At 45.2% G+C, this 17301-nt stretch overlaps 1 protein-coding gene and 1 long non-coding RNA gene across 2 annotated transcripts in view; both read left to right on the top strand.

The window, feature by feature from the left end:
* Positions 1–17301, top strand: part of LOC129382735 (uncharacterized) — a 484451-nt gene that overhangs the window by 77025 nt on the left and 390125 nt on the right. The gene's annotated exons all lie outside the window — the stretch shown is intronic.
* The window catches only part of LOC126523535 (glutamate receptor ionotropic, kainate 2-like), a 239018-nt gene continuing 226477 nt past the window's right edge, over positions 4761–17301 (top strand). Inside the window, exon 1 of the mRNA XM_050172135.3 lies at positions 4761–5613. Coding sequence (XP_050028092.2) covers positions 5508–5613 — 106 coding nt within the window. The 5' untranslated portion in view covers positions 4761–5507. The remainder of the gene's footprint in view (positions 5614–17301) is intronic.

Here is a 17301-nt window from a genome sequence, read left to right as displayed (position 1 = left end):
GAACAATGAATACAAAGTGCGCATGTTCATAAAACGGCAGTTTAAGTGCGTTGAAGCCGGAAAGCCGCTAACTTAAGGCACAAAATTGTCATTTGTTTTATTCCACTTCATAAACTGGATGGTTGGAAATCGGGACTCAGATGCCATTAATAACACGGTTTTTTATTGTTATCACACATAAAACACCACATTTGTAAGAAACGTGACTGCGGCGAATAATGGCGTGTAGGTATCGCTTGTTTTATTGAAGCGGTCACCTTTATCTCTCTCTTCTTTCTTTTTATGCCCACTTGACGTTAAGTGCGAAACCGTGTCGAGTGGGAAGCATTTCCCGGAGGCCTTGCCATATACGTCTGCTGCTGCGAACAAAAAAGAAAGCTTTATCACGTGTGGAATCGACAGGGGGCTCGAAATCACAAGTGCTCAACAATGTTATTTTGTTTAACGTTCCAAGTCGAAAAAGAGCCAATCAGTGAAGGATATTTGCTGCTTTAACACTGCTGTCAGCCACCCCTTACATCCTCTGTGAACACGTCGGCTGCCGTTCCTGGGGAAAATCTTTCCGACTGCGTAGTTCGGGTTAAAATAGGGCTTAAAGGATCTTTAGTAAAGTCGCTCCATTGCTTACTGCCATGTGTCGAACAAGTCCTATGATAATGCATTGGCATTCTTCGACCATATCACGCACTTTGCGGGGGATATGTATTTAGGTACCTATCTGTCTGTCTATCTACGTTTGCATTGATGTGTGTGTGTGTGTGTGTGTGTGCGTGTGTGTGCGTGTGCGTGTGCGTGTGCGTGCGTGCGTGTGTGTGTGTGTGTGTGTGTGTGTGTGTGTGTGTGTGTGTGTGTGTGTGTGTGTGTGTGTGTGTGTGTGTGTGTGTGTGCGTGTGTGTGTGTGTGTGTGACCGTTTTACCGCCTGCCTGAGTCACAAGGCAGTCAGTGGTCGAATGTATTGCGCATCGGGAAGCTGTGCCGTATAACGTAAAACTATTCCTATATGATTTTATTCCAATCTCCTGACGTCGAATATGCGTAACCACCGACGCAAGCATGGGGCGGTCACCCGCAGGGTTGCCTGAACACGTCAATCAAATGCTCCCCTCGTTCATAGGAGGTCATTTTTGTTTGCTTTAAAAACGAATAACGTTGCCTGCACTGAGCGGCTTGTCCTATATAATTGGCTCACAGGAGGCGAGAAGCATGCTCAAGTGGAGAGGGATTCGATGGGGCCGAGCCGCTGCAGTGAATATCGATAACCGGACCAAGAAGGTGGTCCCGGCGTCTGCGATTGGTCCACTTTCTCTTACTTTGCTTGCGGTGGCTCTTCAACAATCGCGGCGGCATGCAACGGAAGCTTAAGAATGACGCTAAAACGGATGATCAGAAGAGAAGAGTTGGCTGAACGAGGTCGTAAACCCGCCGAAAGTTCTAGAAAACGTTACACGGGCATGCAAAAAGTTTTATTACGCGCAAATAAACCTATGCTCTCCAGCAGGGGCGAGTAGCCAGTGCCGGAGCGATCGGCGGCAGCCATCTTTTATTCCTTTCGGAACGGGGCAGCCTGCGGCTATTCAGAAGGAAATTCACTTTTGTTCGGCATATTAATGCATCTTTAACGCGTGCACGTCACTTTGACGCGGTAAGCTCTTGCGATATTGTGACGTCGTGTGAGAGGCAGGTGAAGTGGGTGCAGCGCGAAAACTTTTGACCAATAGCCGATGGCTAATAGCGAAAAGGCGTCGAATCAGAAATAACTATATTTGCTTTGTTCGGTCCAATTATGCATAATCAGTGTGTACACGTCATATCAGATGGGGAGCTATCGCGGTTTTCGTGACGTCGCGTGACAGACAGGTGAAGTGGGGGTGGTCCAAAAACGTTTTTGACCAATCGCGGTGGACTGATTGCAGAATTGGAATAGAAAAGTTTGGAATAGTTTTACGTTATAGCACCCCTGTACTGAGCTAACAGGTTTCGAAACCAATCATCAAACTAACTTGGGTCACTGATTATGAGGCAATGTGCACATACGCATCACCCTTCAGCGAAACTCTTTCACGCCGACATGGATCGTGGTACATGCCGAACTGAGTAGGTACCGCGGTTAGAAAAAAAAACACTTTAACGCCGAGTTAGGATACTGGGTATGCGCCTCTCAGTCTGTGCTAGCCTCCAATGAATCCCTTTGACGCCAACGTGGGTCGCTGGTTATGTTCCAGAAGGCCCATACCTAGTGCCTTCTGTCAGTCATGCTTAACTCGTTTCGACGGCGGCCATGCGTTGTGTCGCCGTATTGATTCATTGCTAAACGCGCCATTGTCAACAGTCACCGGGAGATGGGTTTTCTGCCTTTCTATTAAGTATTCTTTGCTCCTGAGCCGAAGAACTTTGTTAGCGAAACTGTAATCATTGTGCATGGTATTACCATATTCCGTACTACAGAAGAAATTTGGCCACTATGTCGGTGACTGTACTTTGGATACGTCAATCCAAAAGTTTGACTACTGCGTTTCACAAATATATGAAGTTCCAATATGAAAAGACTTATATTCACCCGTCGGAGAAGACCCGTGAGGATACGCTTAGGTGTAATAGAGATGCGGTGCCCCGACTATCTCGTTGCACAATAGCACTTTCTCTTTTAATAATGTTTGCTTATTGGGGATAACGTTTGTGCCACACCAATTAACCAGCACACTTAGACTGTGAATAGACATGTAATACTAGTGCCACGTCGTCAGCAGCACGTAATGTGAGAATGCGTGTTGAAACTCGGAAGAACGTAGATCAAATAGATATCAAGTAGCACTACTCGAATAGGTAAATTTTTCAGCCCAATCAAATACGAATATTTCAGAATAATGACCGCTCAGTATCGAATAAAAAATATGAAACGTTTTCTCATTCCTAAACGAAATGAAAACTGTTATACTCCACAGAAGTTTGTTTTAGCTTTGGTGAAAAACTAGGCCTATTTAGAGTGTTTCCAACACAGATGTATTGCCGTGAGGTGAAACAAAGGAACTTCATGTAACCAGGTGCGGATATAGTGTGTTGTGTTCCTTGAAGGAGAGGAGTGTGATCCACCTAAGACGCACATTATTTAGAGGCATGCAAATATGGCTGTACTGGATAAATAACGAATTGCTCTGTCACAATCAAGAGTAAAAATTTCAGTGTAGGTTACTCAAAAGCTAAGCGTCCGTACTGTATGAGTGGAAGTTATTAAGCTGCAGTTATATTTCCAGGGCATCTGTATACAAATTCCTGGTCGCGCAGTCCAACAACCTCTGCGATCGTTTACAGAAATCTTCAAAACAAGCGTCATTGATCATTCTCTTTCGACACTCCAATACGTTCTGTCAATCGCTCCATTCAAGGAGAAACGAATAAATAAAAATTATAATTGCTATTTATTAAATCGAATATGAATTCAATAACAACAACTATTCGCTTTGTGTTCGAAGATTTGTGCGCCCCATAAAGCCAGGAGGGAATTAACTTGGTCTATGGTCATATCCTTGGCCGCCCTACGTGATATTCCTTTAGACTGCAATCTCATTAATATGATTTCAATTGATGATTCTTTCTTAACCTTACGTGAATTGAGTATTTGATCCCTGATCTACTTCAAAAAATCATTAAAGTGCTAGGCACATGACGATGTTTTATTGTAGAACGTACGTGAACTCTTAGCGTGGGTGCATATGCGCCTTTGCTGGTTGAGTTTTATTTTTCTTTACGCTTTCTTTTTCTTCGCACACAACTTGATTACGTGTTTATGACATGCGTTTGCGTACTTCTCAATGGTGTATTGGAATTGTCAGTTCCAATGTAGCTTACCTTGGTATCGTCGTGCAGTAATTAAACAAGAACAACAACAACCACGGAAGTCATGGGCCTGACATTTAGACGCAACAAGATGGGCACCTAGGTTGGAGAAAAAACACGCGTGGCTGATATTATCAATGACATTGGGAAGAATATTCGAAGTTTGGCAGGCCATGTGCTGTGTAGAAAATATAAACAACAGTCTATAATAAACAGAAGTCCTGCGCGAGCATTCAATAAAGAAGCACGCTGGTTATTAGAATAATGCAAAAAGAACCCATACAAGGTATACCCGCATCTGTGTAGCGTAACAGGCGAATGGAAACTGAAAATTACTTGAACCGCTCTGTGCCTCTGTAAAGTTCGCCATCATCTTCTTGAGCAGATGTTTTCTTCTTGAGCTTATTAAGGGATTCTGCGTAATAACTTCAATTTGGGGAAGGTAACACGTTTTACGAGAATCAGCTACACCCGCTACCGTAGGTTAGTGGCAATAGCGTTGCGCGGCTGAGCACAAGGTACCGGGTTCGATCCCGGCAGCAACGGCAGCATAGCGACGGCAAGGAATGCAAAATCATTCGTTACCTTAAAAATTTCTGGCGCACGTTCCGTAATCCCAAGTGGTAAAAATATAATTCGGAGTCCCGTACTATGCGACGTGCCTCATAATATGATCGAAGTTTTGACACGTAATACCTGCAAATTTAATTAGCCGCAGACAGCTGCATCTTCAACGCCGGGCTCAGTGCCCAAATCCAAGTGCCGGATTCGTCCGGTTCAAAGCGCTGCTCCTTTCTGCCGCCAGCCGGAGCCAGCGTCCGCGCCTCGAGTCCGCACCCTTTCTCCCCCTCTCGCCCCGCGCGCTTTTCGGCAGCGTTTCGGCGAAACACCGAGACGCGGCGACCAGTTGTCTTGCGAGTCGCGCAGAGCGCTGCGCACGCCTCGTGGGCGAAAAAAACAAACACAGAAGTAGAAGGTCGGGTGCTCGCGTTTCACTCGACGCATTATTGCTTCGCTCAGCAGTGCTTCTCGTCTCGCTCGCGCCGTCTCTGCGTTCGCGCGCGGACGTCGCCTGCACCGTGTGTCCGCGCAAGAAATGCTGTCATCGCTTTCTCTCGCCGCTGGAGAGGTCGCACCGCTCTCGCAGGGCGCGTCAAATTCGCTCTCGAGGCGAATCGCTGCTGGCATCTCGTCGCAAGTCCGCCGACATTCGCCCGACTCGTGAACAGTCGGTGGTCTTTCGCGTGCGCGACTCGTCGGCGTTACTTTTCAGGTTCTTACCGACGCTCGTTCTTTTTCAGCTGTGACTGACGGCGAGAAACCTGTGGGTGATCATTCGCAGCGCGTCCAAATGGGCTGTCACTTCTCCGGTAACAGGTGATCGACTTCACTGTGTGCGAACCTTTTTCTCGAATCGCAATGTGTACTCGCTGACGAAGAGGAATTTTTGTTCTCGCGCAAGAAATGACCGCATTCGATCTCGAGGAAACAAATCTGCTCCTTCGTACTCAGGATGTGACTGTGTCGATGGATAACGCTCGAAAGGAGCTCCGATGTTCAGTGCTTGTCAGTCGCCTTCGTCAATCGCGTACGCTGGAATAGCGAATCGGGAGTTTCATTGTCCGCTCCACAGCGTGTGTCGAAGTGTGATGCAGCGCTTGCTGGGTGTGTCATGAGGATGCCTTCCCAACGGATTCCCACGGCCACTGGCTCCCTAGCCCTTCTGCTAGCCTGTGTGACTTTCGTCCGCGCAGGAGAATTGCCAACTGTTCACATAGGTGAGTTGCCATCTCTTCTTGTTCTTCAGTTGCTCGTACGGCTCCCATAGAGCCTTCGGAGTAACTTTTTTCTTGTTCTTACGATTCATCGTAGCGCTCGGTGTAATCAAGCCAGAACTTTCATGTATGCTTCGTGGCTCATTCACAGGATAATGGAAAGTGAAATACGATAGACCTGGACACAAGAGAACTGGAATACGAGAGAATACGAATACGAGAGAACTGGAACTGAATATGGCATACTCAAAAAAAAAAAACTGTTGAAGAACAGCAGAAAAGAAAGGACAGCGCTCGGTCCTGTGCTCTTTATTCGCTCGACCTGTGTTGCACTGTTTCTGTTTTTACTCTGAAGATAAACCAACCAGCTGCAAAAAAAAAAAAAAAAAAGAAGACACCCGCTGCCGCGAACACTTTGCTCGTAACCTGCGTCTACAGGTTGGCCGGATGATTAATTGCGCGGTATAGCGTTTACTGCCGCGGTTTCGAGAGTTACTGGAGTGGTGAAAGCGGCCGCCTTGCGTGCGTGCAGACGAAGTTGCGCTACACTTTTGCGACCCGACAGAAACGTCTGGCAGCGGGCTCTTGGTCGTTTCATTTTCAGATTTCACCTCAAAGTCTCGTTACAGCGCGGCCTTTCGCTGCGAAATTTCTCAGAATGCGCATAACATTTATGTTTGACGTGTATAAAAGTGACCACCATGGCTCCACGTGCTGCTATATTTTATTACAGGCCCTGTGTGGTCTTCTGCGGCGCAATGACTGCTCTGTTGCGCAATACGCCGTTCAGTTTAACAGCAGCTCACATGCCGAAGGATATGCGGGGAAATGTGCAATAGCATATGTATATATATATATATATATATATATATTACGAGCGATAGCGCTACTATAAAGAATTCGTGTTTAACAGCGGATACGATATTCACGTCGCTAGGTGCAGTAGAAGCGGAGTTGTTTCCTTCTGTTGCAACTCGGATGTATTTCAGTTGAGCGGGTCAGTATAACATTTCAGCAGTACAACCCCATTCGCATGGTCTCTGGGCAAAACACTTCGGTTGTCACGTTACAATCCTTGTGCTATTGCTCAGCACGAATTTCTGTTTTCTTTATTTTTTTTTATAATTTAGGTTCTCAAGGTGTCTCTTGAGTGCAAGGGTTAAACACGCAGACGCGATCAGATGATTTCAGCGCAGCAAAGTTACGAAGAAAAGCAGAACTGACGAATTGTGTTTCCGTGTGGCAGGATCACGTCACGAAAAGCGCATGTCCAGAGGTTTTTTTCAGGGGGAAGGTTGTACCAAATAAAAAGAAAGTTTAGTAATGTTTCGACAATGTTTTAACGCATTGTTTTGAATCGGCCTTGTTGTATTCAGTCGATTCGTATCGGCGTCACACGGACACTTTTCATCGTGATCAAGCCTTATCCGAATCAAGTTTCCTTATGACTCCTTTGTGGAAGCTACCGAATGGTGCCAGTGGCTCAAGAATAGTACAATGCCGAGCGGCACTGAACTTGACCGCTTCACCAGCGCAGTCCAAACGTTCTACCAAAAATTAAAGAGAAAGAAAGAAAATATAAATGGTAGGCAAGGTTGCAAGCCTACGAAGGGAAGAACGCTGGTGCAAGGTCTGTGCATCCTGAGGACATTTTGAGGGAACTGAATACAGTTTCCACTGCCAGAAAATCCTTCTCGTCTTTCAGTAGCGCTTTGAGTTATGCTATCATGATGTGCTGCATTTCTGGCGTGTATTAAAGTGCACAACAATGAACTAATCGGATGGATTCGTTTTCGACGGGATCTGGAAACATTGCTGTTTTTTCTATTATACAGAGAGGACGAAGAACCATTCTGCAGACAGATCAGTGTGCGCACTGTTTTATTAGAGGCTTAAAAGTTTTTACAAACGAAGATGGCCATTTAGGAGGCCTTCGAAGCCAGACAACTTCACCAAGGTGTAATTCTGTCTTATAAGTGCTGTCATTCTACTCTATCATTATTCTTTGAAAGCATTAGTATGGATGGCAATCACGTTATACCTTCATTTTTCGTGTACCTTAACTTATGTTGCACTTTCTTCCGAAATGTTCATGGGAAAAATGTGCTTAAAGGTCATTCCGCTGTTTTTGTTTTCCTTTGTAGCCCTGACCTCCACTTCCCTCTTCGTGATACCGAGGTCAAAGTGCCATTTGTCTAACATAAGAAAAATAAAGTAATCATTAAAGGAAATGCATTAGTGAATATCGAATCCCCAGAAAACGTCCATTTATTTTTATTCGTATATATTAGCTTCTCGAAATACTGGTCTTTAATCCTTTTAGTAAAACTAGACGCCGATACTTTTTTATGTTTATCTACGCTAATGCCAGGCGAACAAGTTGGCTTCAGCAGTAATTACTGTAGTAATTATATAGTGAGGAAACTCATAGGGAAGTTGAACGAAACGCAGAAGATTCACCAGCTAACCAAGCGCTGTCGTTAACTCAATGCAGATCGTCGTGGTGGTTTGGGTGACTTCGCTCATTAAAGCATTGGTGGTTAACGACATCTTGCTAGGACTAGCAAGTTTCACCTTTGGTTTCTGGTTTGAGCTTTCGCTTCGAAATTTGCATTTATAAGCAGCAAATCAGTGTAGACGGTTTTCATTGTCCTCTTTACATGGCTTTAATTATCAGGCTTTCAATCCACACAAGGGCGCAAGGGCTCTGAGGCCGTTCGAATGTCGTTCTCTAGTAAATCTTAAATAGTCTAGCACATTAAGCACATTGCTTTCTTCATTACCGGGGCCAGCCTATCGAAGGTCAATCTAAAGAGCACATTATTAACGCGAGCGTAACCGGGGTTTTTTTCTTGGAAAATTCTACAACGCATTTCGTCCGCTCTAACTGTTATTACTGGTGAGCGAGTGAGGGAAATATTACTGATAACCAAGATGATTTTCTTCTCTAGAATTATAAAGATTGTGGCGTGTGTGCATTTTACCTTCGTCGAAAACACATGAAGTGGATTAACATATGTACTATAGTTTTCTAAAACCTCCGGCTGTGATATATATATATATATATATATATATATATATATATATATATATAGTTTCTGTCACCTTTAGCTCTTTTCATACCTTTACCCCTTCACAGCGTAGCCAGGCAGTATAAACACTAGCTACACGCTCGTCTTTCCCTCTCTTCTCTCCCTCTCTCCTCCTTCAAAAATGCTTTCTGTGAAAAGGATGGCATTTTCGGATATCAGGAGAATAAAGTAAAGAAAGACGTTGTCTTCGACGAAAGAGAAGAGCAGCATGTACGACCGGTGTAACAGCCCGGATTTCCTCGCGAAAGTAAGGAGATACTCTGACGCCACGCAGGGTTCCTCTAGGCCGTCAACTGGTCGGATCCTCTTCTCGGTAACTCTACCTGGCGGAAGTGCTTCCTCCCGAACTTTGATGGGCCTGACCGTGCCGCCTCAGGCGTTAGGCCACATGGGTCTTATAGGTAGCCTGCGGTTTGGGCCGTGGCTTCTTATCGGGTACTTCGCGGTCGGGGTGGTCTGTGTGCTGCGTTCGGCTTGCACATCTCACAGAGTTACCTCGGTCAGACGCCTCGCCTAGGTGCACCACTCTTTCGGCACGTCCGTAGTGTGGGGAGGGGGAGAAGCCATGCGAAAGCCTAAATAAAAATTGTCCGACGCGGAGTAGACCACGTGGCTTAGGTTTAAAGGTGGGGTACATTGTGGGTACATTTTGACATTGTACTTCGTTCAGAAAACGGACACACGCCAGTTAAAAAAAACACAGCATGGACGCTGAGCAGCGCCGGTCTTGCCTTTTCTTTATGAGTGGGTTTCCGTTCTTCTTTCTTTTTTTCAGCTCTGTAAATATGTCAAAGTAGGTCAAGTGGCCGTAGTTGCAGGTTCGTGGGTTCCGATTGGCTAAGTTTGTGTCTTTATTTATTGAGGGAGTGGTGAAGTCAATCGAAGCAAGGGAAATCGGGCATGCTATAATGCGAGAGGGTGCGCCGAACTGCAGGAAACTGTGAGGCGAAGCATATGAGAACTGGAGCTCGCACCGCCACAGGGGCCTTCTTGTTAGCGCGAATACCGCTGTGACCTTCAGTGACAGCGGTATTGCCTTCAATGGCAGTGCGAGCTATCGAGTGATACATGGGTTCGATATAGTGTCACTGGCGGATCCAGGGTAAGACACTATATTCCGCCCCCGTACTCTGCATGCTATGATGATGAAACCTCTCTCTAGAGTTGACACCGGATCCGCCCTTTTCCTGTGTACGGTCTAATTTAGCAGGGTCGATGACTGGGAAAATTGGTGATCAACCTCATTAAGCGAGCAGTGGAAAAGCAGGACTACAGGAAATAAAACGTGCTTGCCTTCGCCTTTTCTTTATGCCCTTGTTCACCTTTCAAGCTCTTCATTAAGAATTACGGACAGATTCGCATAATAGCGGGGGTACGAAGCACGAAAACGAGAACTAAACGAAATCAACAAGAGAAACGAGATTAAAGAAAATGAAGGTTAAAAGACAGACACATCACAACAAATGACGTCACTCGCAGAGTAAGAACACCGCCGACGAGAGTCTAGCCTCGTGGATGAGATGAATTTTAGTGCAGCTTTGTGAACCTCGTGTCGAGTTGAAGCGGGAGCTTTCTCAAATAAAATATTTTTGAGCGAAATTTCAAAAATAAATGCTCCGGTAGGGTGCAGTTATTCAAAAGGTATGCGTTTTCTGTTTGAACAACTTCGCTTCCTAAAGATTTGAACATGATATCTCTTTGTACTTGCAGTGGTGTACGCACGTTCATGATGGAGCTGAAGGGGTTGGATGCGTCCGTTGGTTGTAATTGAAGGAACTCGTGTTTTCTCTTGGTATCACGCGTAGAAATCTGGTTTCAAGCGATAGTGGCTTCGTAGTGACGTACTTTCATTCATGTATATAAAGACAGCTTTCCTAAACATTTTTTTTTTTCATTTGTGAGTAGCGCCTGGTGCTGTGTTCTTGCAATGTCTCCGTTTTTAGTAGCACATTTAGTAGCATTTTTTAGTAGCACTACTATTAGCACTTTTTCCATCATGAACGTTTACCAACGCGCCCAAGAGGCAGCTGTTCTAAATATAATCACGATTGTGAAGAATCACACTAATTTACAAGACGTTACCCTGCAATAATAATAATGATAATAATAATAATAATAATAATAATAATAATAATAATAATAATAAACTATGTATTAACAAAACAGTTTGCTATTTCTTTCAGTCACTAGACTGCGAAACAGCGTCCGAAGCCCGAAATACACCCAGAAGATCTCAAAAAATCAGTTTTGCTTACAAGTGTCGTTAACAGAGCCTGGAATGTCGGACAAATCCTATCGAATGCTTTTGCAGTGATGGGCCATGGAAACAGAGGCCGTATGCTAAATTTACACAAGGCAACAATTTTGTGTCTGTTATTTTTTGTAAAAAAAAAGGTTAACTAAGCATCATTACGTCGGAGGTATGCAAGTGAAGTATATCGACCATATGTACGGCGAAAGTCGATCTACATAACAGAATAAGCGTCAAAAGATCAATATAAAGAAATGAATATCTTTTCCCGCAACGCCAGCTCGTACGGTTCGGGGGGTTGTGCGCTATTATCTTAACCTGATATCTATGCGAAATTGCGCAGGAAAATAGCGACATTACTTGCGAATAGTTTTTGTAGATTACTCGATCAGAGTACACACAATGCTCCAGTATCCCTCTTTGGCATCCTGTCGTCACGTCTCTCTTCTTACCACCAAAATAACAGTAATGGGTGACTCAGACTCGGAGTGCTCAAGCTGTTGATACAACGCCACACGCAAGGTGGAAGCGCATTCTTTCGCCTAGTGTAACACAGATTCCACTCCACCGAGCTCGCGCAACACCAGGGGAACACTCGAATGAGCTAGGCAAAAACAGGATCCGGAGGCAAGTCCTCGCTAGCTTATCGAAGCGCTTGAGCAGACCAATTTATTGCTTATGACACAAAGCTTCCCTGAAGGTTCGCTTCTAATAGATCAAACGAAAAAAGAAACGAGTGACGAAAAAGGAACGACCTCGGTTGCATGCTCCAAGCTTTTAGTGGTGAAAATGCTGTACCTAAACGACAGAGCGGAACCGGAGCATAAACGCAAACTGCTTCGGGCGGGCCTCGCTTCATTTAAGTTTAACGACTTCCGCCTTTTTCCCCAGATCGGCGCACAAACCGCCGTAATCATGGTCGTCATCATCGTCTTCATCGCTTCTCTTCTTTCCGCAATTCGCGAGTCCTGCTCCCTAGAGGGCACAATTTGGATACTGCCGAAGCCGGCCGGGCTCACGCCCATATTCCCGCTCTCATGGTTTGAACCGCGTCGGCCGCCGAAACAGGGAGACGACCAGGAAACGACGGGAAATGTAGATAAATGAGTCGTGCTGGGAATGCGAATAAGTCACTCTCCAATAGCATTCGTTTGAGTACATGCGGTTTCTCCCGATCGGCGCGCTTGGTGACTTGCGCTGTTTCTGTCTCTTTTCGATGGCATTCCCTGCTTCGGCGATTTGGCAAAGGAGGGTTCGCTTGATGAAAGAACAAAAAAAAAAGAGTAGAAGAAAGCAAACCGGTGAAAAGTTATTGCACGGGCCAGTGACTACGACCGTGTGGCATCGAATATATCTGGTCTACTGTTATATTTCTACAAGGCTTCTTATCGTTCGGCCATTATAATTTCTCATTTCCCTTGGCTCCTTCTATAGTTTAAATTACTGTCCCTTGAGTCATTACTTATGTTTAGTACGAAATTCTGCAATGAAATAGTCTATTTTATGCGAGCTAGCGTGAGATAGCTCACGCTAGCTCGCATACAATGTAGCTTGCTCGCCTTCTAATGTGAAATTGTCGAAGTAAGATTTCGATCGATACATTCTGCCTCAGCAATAAAAAGCACGCGCTGAAGACGAGCGTACCGAGCGAAAAAAAGATTTAATACAACCCCAGTTACGAAGCAGTAGGTAAAGCAAGCAGACTCGATGCCTTGAGTAGGTCGCGGCACAGCTTTGAATCGTGCGCGTCGTGGCAAATAAGCATTTAAGACGAAGTTCTTTAGGTAAGCAAATATGTGTGGTTCTCTTTTACCCAATTTAGACGCAACACACGCAAGTTCGTGCAACTTCGCCTCGTGGGACAGGTCATGTAGGTTGGGCTGCTCCTTTGGCAAGTCGAGTTTAATTTTCACCCGCTCGGATTGAAGCGCCGCCCACCGGCAGAGTGTTTCCTGGGGGAATAGCGGAAGTTCAAATCCTGCTACGTGCTTGTAGTTTTTATTTTTATTTTTGTGCCCGTGCGCTTTTTGTGTTATCTCTGTAGTCTGCGAGGCTCGTAGTAACTTAGGGTTGATTGAAAAGAACGTCCCTATAGAGTCTGTTGGAAAAGCGACCACTCTCGGAGAACAGGGCAGTTCAATTGAAGAAAAAAATGTCGTAGTAACTGTTGGTGAACTTTATACTGCGGCGTTCATGGAAAGTGAAGTGCAGCCTTAAGAGAGACGACGTGGGCGTGTACTAAGCATAGTGGAAGAAACGTAAGAAATTCTTCCTGTGCAGAGGAACGCTCAGGTCAATAACCTTCGATGGCTCACCTAGCACCATAATACGTAATGATAGCGAAAATAAATGACGCTGGAAAACCGTCCACGGAAGTGGGAAGGCCCATGAGTACAAAGAAAGGAGTGAGAAGCAATTGGGAAAAGAAGGCAACGTTACTTTTTCTTGTGTGGCTTCTTATACTGAACGGTAGCTGCTGACTAAGAAGAAAGGATAATGTGCGAAGTTACATATCCCTAGGCTTGAAAAAAAAAAAAGGGAATCGATGCTCACCCATCGTGTGGTGTTCACCTGTACAGTATATCGTATAATCCCGCCACGTCCCACGCTTCCGCATAAGGAAGACTAATTAAACTTTGAGAGGAATCACGAAAGAGCGGGCTCAGCTAGAATATGAATTACCGACGCCTGCTGTCTTGTCCACTGAGTACTAAGCCTAAGTGAAAAAAAGTAGGGTATGGCTTAATAATGATGGATGAAGATCATACTGCCGGGCTAACCAAAGAAAGAAAAAAAAAAACATTTGTTCTCGTCTACTATATACATAGAACCAATGATGAATGCTTCAGAATCAAACGTGGCACGCGTACCATAAACTTAGCTGTTCGACGTGTATCACCTTGTCTTTTTATCATATACTTTTTTTCTTGTCAAGGTATACGCTACGTATTCTTTATAGCCCGCATGGAGCGACTAGACAGGCTGCGCGTATTACTGATCTTCTCTCCTTGTTTTTTTTTTTTTTTTTTTTTTTTTTGCGGATCCGATTTTGCTTTGCTTGGTTCTTTGGCTAGAACTTTTAATCTGTAAAGTTTATATGCACCCTCATCACGAGGAATACCAGTTTTCTGATACATTTGCAACTGTGCCCAAAAGCGTTCATAACTGCCAATCATTTTCGTATGTATGACTGACCAGTGAAACAAAAATATGACGCCGTTCGAGCACTGCGATTCGAGAGAGAGAGAGAAAACAAGGGTAGGAAAGGCAGGGAGGTCAACCAGAACAGCATCCGGTTTGCTACCCTACACTGGGGGTGGGGGAAAGGGGAATAGAAAGAGGAAGAAAGGGAGAGAGGAAGCACTGAGTACGTGTGGGAGCGACACCATACGCAAGGACACTATAAACGGTCTGTTAAGCCCGTGCACTTCAAGTACCGCACTAGTGCACGAATCGCTTTTCGAGCCAGTGACGGGTGTGGCCACGGTCCGAGTATCTTTGACTCGGTGAAACATCTCGAGTCCAGTCTGCGTAAAGTTGCCCGCAGAGAGAGGCGTTGGACATCGTAGCGAGGGCAGGTACACAATAGGTGCTCGATGGTCTCCTCGCACCCACAGGAGTCGCACATCGGGCTCTCGGCCATTCCCATACGGTAGGAGTATGCGTTCGTGAACGCCACTCCCAGCCACAAGCGACACAACAAGGTTGCTTCGCTGCGGGGAAGGCTAGAGGGCAGTTGTAGCCGTAGCGTGGGGTCCAGTTTACGTAATCTGCAATTTAGGCCACTTGAAATCCAGAGATCTTGGGATTTCTTACGCGCAAGTTGGCGAAGTTCTCTGGCAGCGTCCGACCTCGCCAAAGGTGTTGGACGCGTCTTGGTATCTTCGTGGGCACACCGGGCAGCCTTGTCAGCTAGGTTGTTGCCGACGATGCCACAGTGAGCAGGAATCCACTGAAATATAATGTGGTGTCCACTTTCCAGAGCATGGTGGTGCAGTTCCCTGATTTCAGATGTCATTTGCTCGTAGGTTCTGTGACGTAATGCGGACTTGATGCGATTCGAAGTTTGCTGCGAAAGGCCATCCTTCACCTAATTTTGCCGTGGTGAAACGCGGAAACGAAGCCATATACGGAAGAAGTTGTCTAGCTTAGGCTCTTGGCATTTTTGATGTGAACGCTCTGGAAAGTGGTTATCTACAGTTTATCTCAGGGCTATACTACCGGCACCTGCACAGAGGGGTACCCCTGTTGGTGTGAATTTCATAACTGGCGATCTGAAGAGCATGAATGATAATTCATGGACAACTCATTTGACAAGCCGCTGTTGCACCCTTTCCATTAAACGGGGCTTCGTGCTCGCATGTACTCTTATTTACACAATGCACCAGTGTAACAAAGCAGGTGAATAAAAAAGAAAAGATTCTTAATAGGGAGGGATCAGTGGCTTATGATGGTCTGCACCCCGCTACTAGATCCTCCTCAATCTGACTAAGCTTCTTTTCTGAAGCTCGAAAAATCTGAAAACGTGACAAGATATTTTTTTGGGAGACAGGTTGTCAATAATACAATCAATCGAAAGTCGTCCTCAGCCCTTCTTTACCTCACCGAAAAGCCAAACAGGGACTTGTTATGCTGTCAAAGTGCTGCAGAGATATTACACGCGAGAGGCAATAGCATAAGGTTTTGCCTCGCACTTCATTGACTTGTTATATGCAGTGCTAACGCTAAATACCATTTGCCGGCTACTCTCCACTGAATTATGCAGGAACTGGGTGAGAAAACTGTAAAGTTTTAAATTGAGATTAAAGAGCATGAGGCTAGATTTGAGGCAAAAGCTACCTGTCGTGACAGACTCCAGTAAAACTCTTGCTTGGGCTAGTTGGTTCATGCTTGAATGAGTAAAGGAAAGGCGCAAAAGACAAGGACTGAAGAAGGACACAAACGACAGTCCTTCGTCAGTCCTTGTCTTTTGCGCCTTGCCTTTACTCATTCAAGCATGAACCAACTAGCCCAAGCAAGAGTTTTACTTGAGCATATTTCTTCTACATTGGGCCGTTTCTTTCAACAAAGCGTTCGCACCGATCCTGCCATTTTGTGCGTCAACCTGATCGCCGTGACAGACTCGGGTCTCGCTGCAACGAAACGACCACTGCAAATTTCGCACGCGCTGCACTGCAATGAGTTCCCGAATGATGTCTCGACGTCCTTAGCGGCGTAACGCAGAAATCCGTGCCACCACTTACTGGCTTCTGCAAGCGTGCTCCTTCACGTCACACCTGCTCGCGCCTTCTGACCCGCCCTTCGACACTGATTACATTGCGTGCCTAGCTCATTTTAGAATAGCTGAATAATTAAGGTTTCAGCATGAACTCACGGTGCCTGAAATTGCAGAGACACGAAAACACTGTTAGGATTGCGGCATATCGTGTCGCGTGTTCCTAAAAAAATTATGGGCTAAGAAATTCCTCCGAGATTCTGCGCACGTTACAGTGATCAGCCAACGTACGCCTGCGAAGCGCTAAGTGCATTGCTTTTGAATTCCTTTGCAGTAAAATAGAGATAACACAGACATCGTGCACAAACACACAAAAATTTGAAGCTAAGCGATTAGCTTTAGTTCTTCCAAGACACACTCCTTGTTCCGATATCGTAGGAAATTGATCGTATATGTTGTGGAAGATGCATTGGAGTGCGGAGCACTTGTGCTATCATGCCATAATTTTTTGTCCAGTGGTGAACGCGCACCGATTGCATGCACGTAGTGTTGTCCGAGTACTTTCCAAGTGCACAGTGCTTCACGGAGGGTGCCCGTCCAGCGAATTTGCAACTGAAGTGTAGCAGAAATGAATCCGAATTTTCTGTTGCAGAAATGAACTGCACTTGACACTGTTTCAAAATGTTCGTTTTTCCCACGAACAGAAGAGGTTGTGGAAGTGATTGTCCATAGAAGTTGACGCTCATATGTCAACTGCTTTTTTTTTTTTGCTTTCTTATTGTTCGAATGTTAGTGGAAAAGTTATTCTTTGTCGTTATGTTTGTGGAATGCGTATGTGTTGTCTTTTTTTTCCTTTGTTATTGATGTATATCTTCAATTCAACTGTGCTCACGGTTGCAACTCCCCCCCCCCCCCCCTTCTTCCTACAACATTCACACTGCAATGGCGAAATTTGGCGCTCTGGGCTTGTGGTAAATAAAAAATAATAGGCCCCAGACAATTTGTTTACCAACGTTGTTTGTGTGTTATTACATTCTAGATCACAAAGAAAGTTACCTCTATTGCAGAGATCAGGCACATAACGTGACATGATTAGAGCAGATGATGCCGAATGAGTACACGTGGGATTATTA

The sequence above is a fragment of the Dermacentor andersoni genome, chromosome 6 (assembly GCF_023375885.2).
Source record: "Dermacentor andersoni chromosome 6, qqDerAnde1_hic_scaffold, whole genome shotgun sequence".
NCBI classification, from domain to species: domain Eukaryota; kingdom Metazoa; phylum Arthropoda; class Arachnida; order Ixodida; family Ixodidae; genus Dermacentor; species Dermacentor andersoni.
This window is presented reverse-complemented; position numbering and strand designations above follow the sequence as displayed.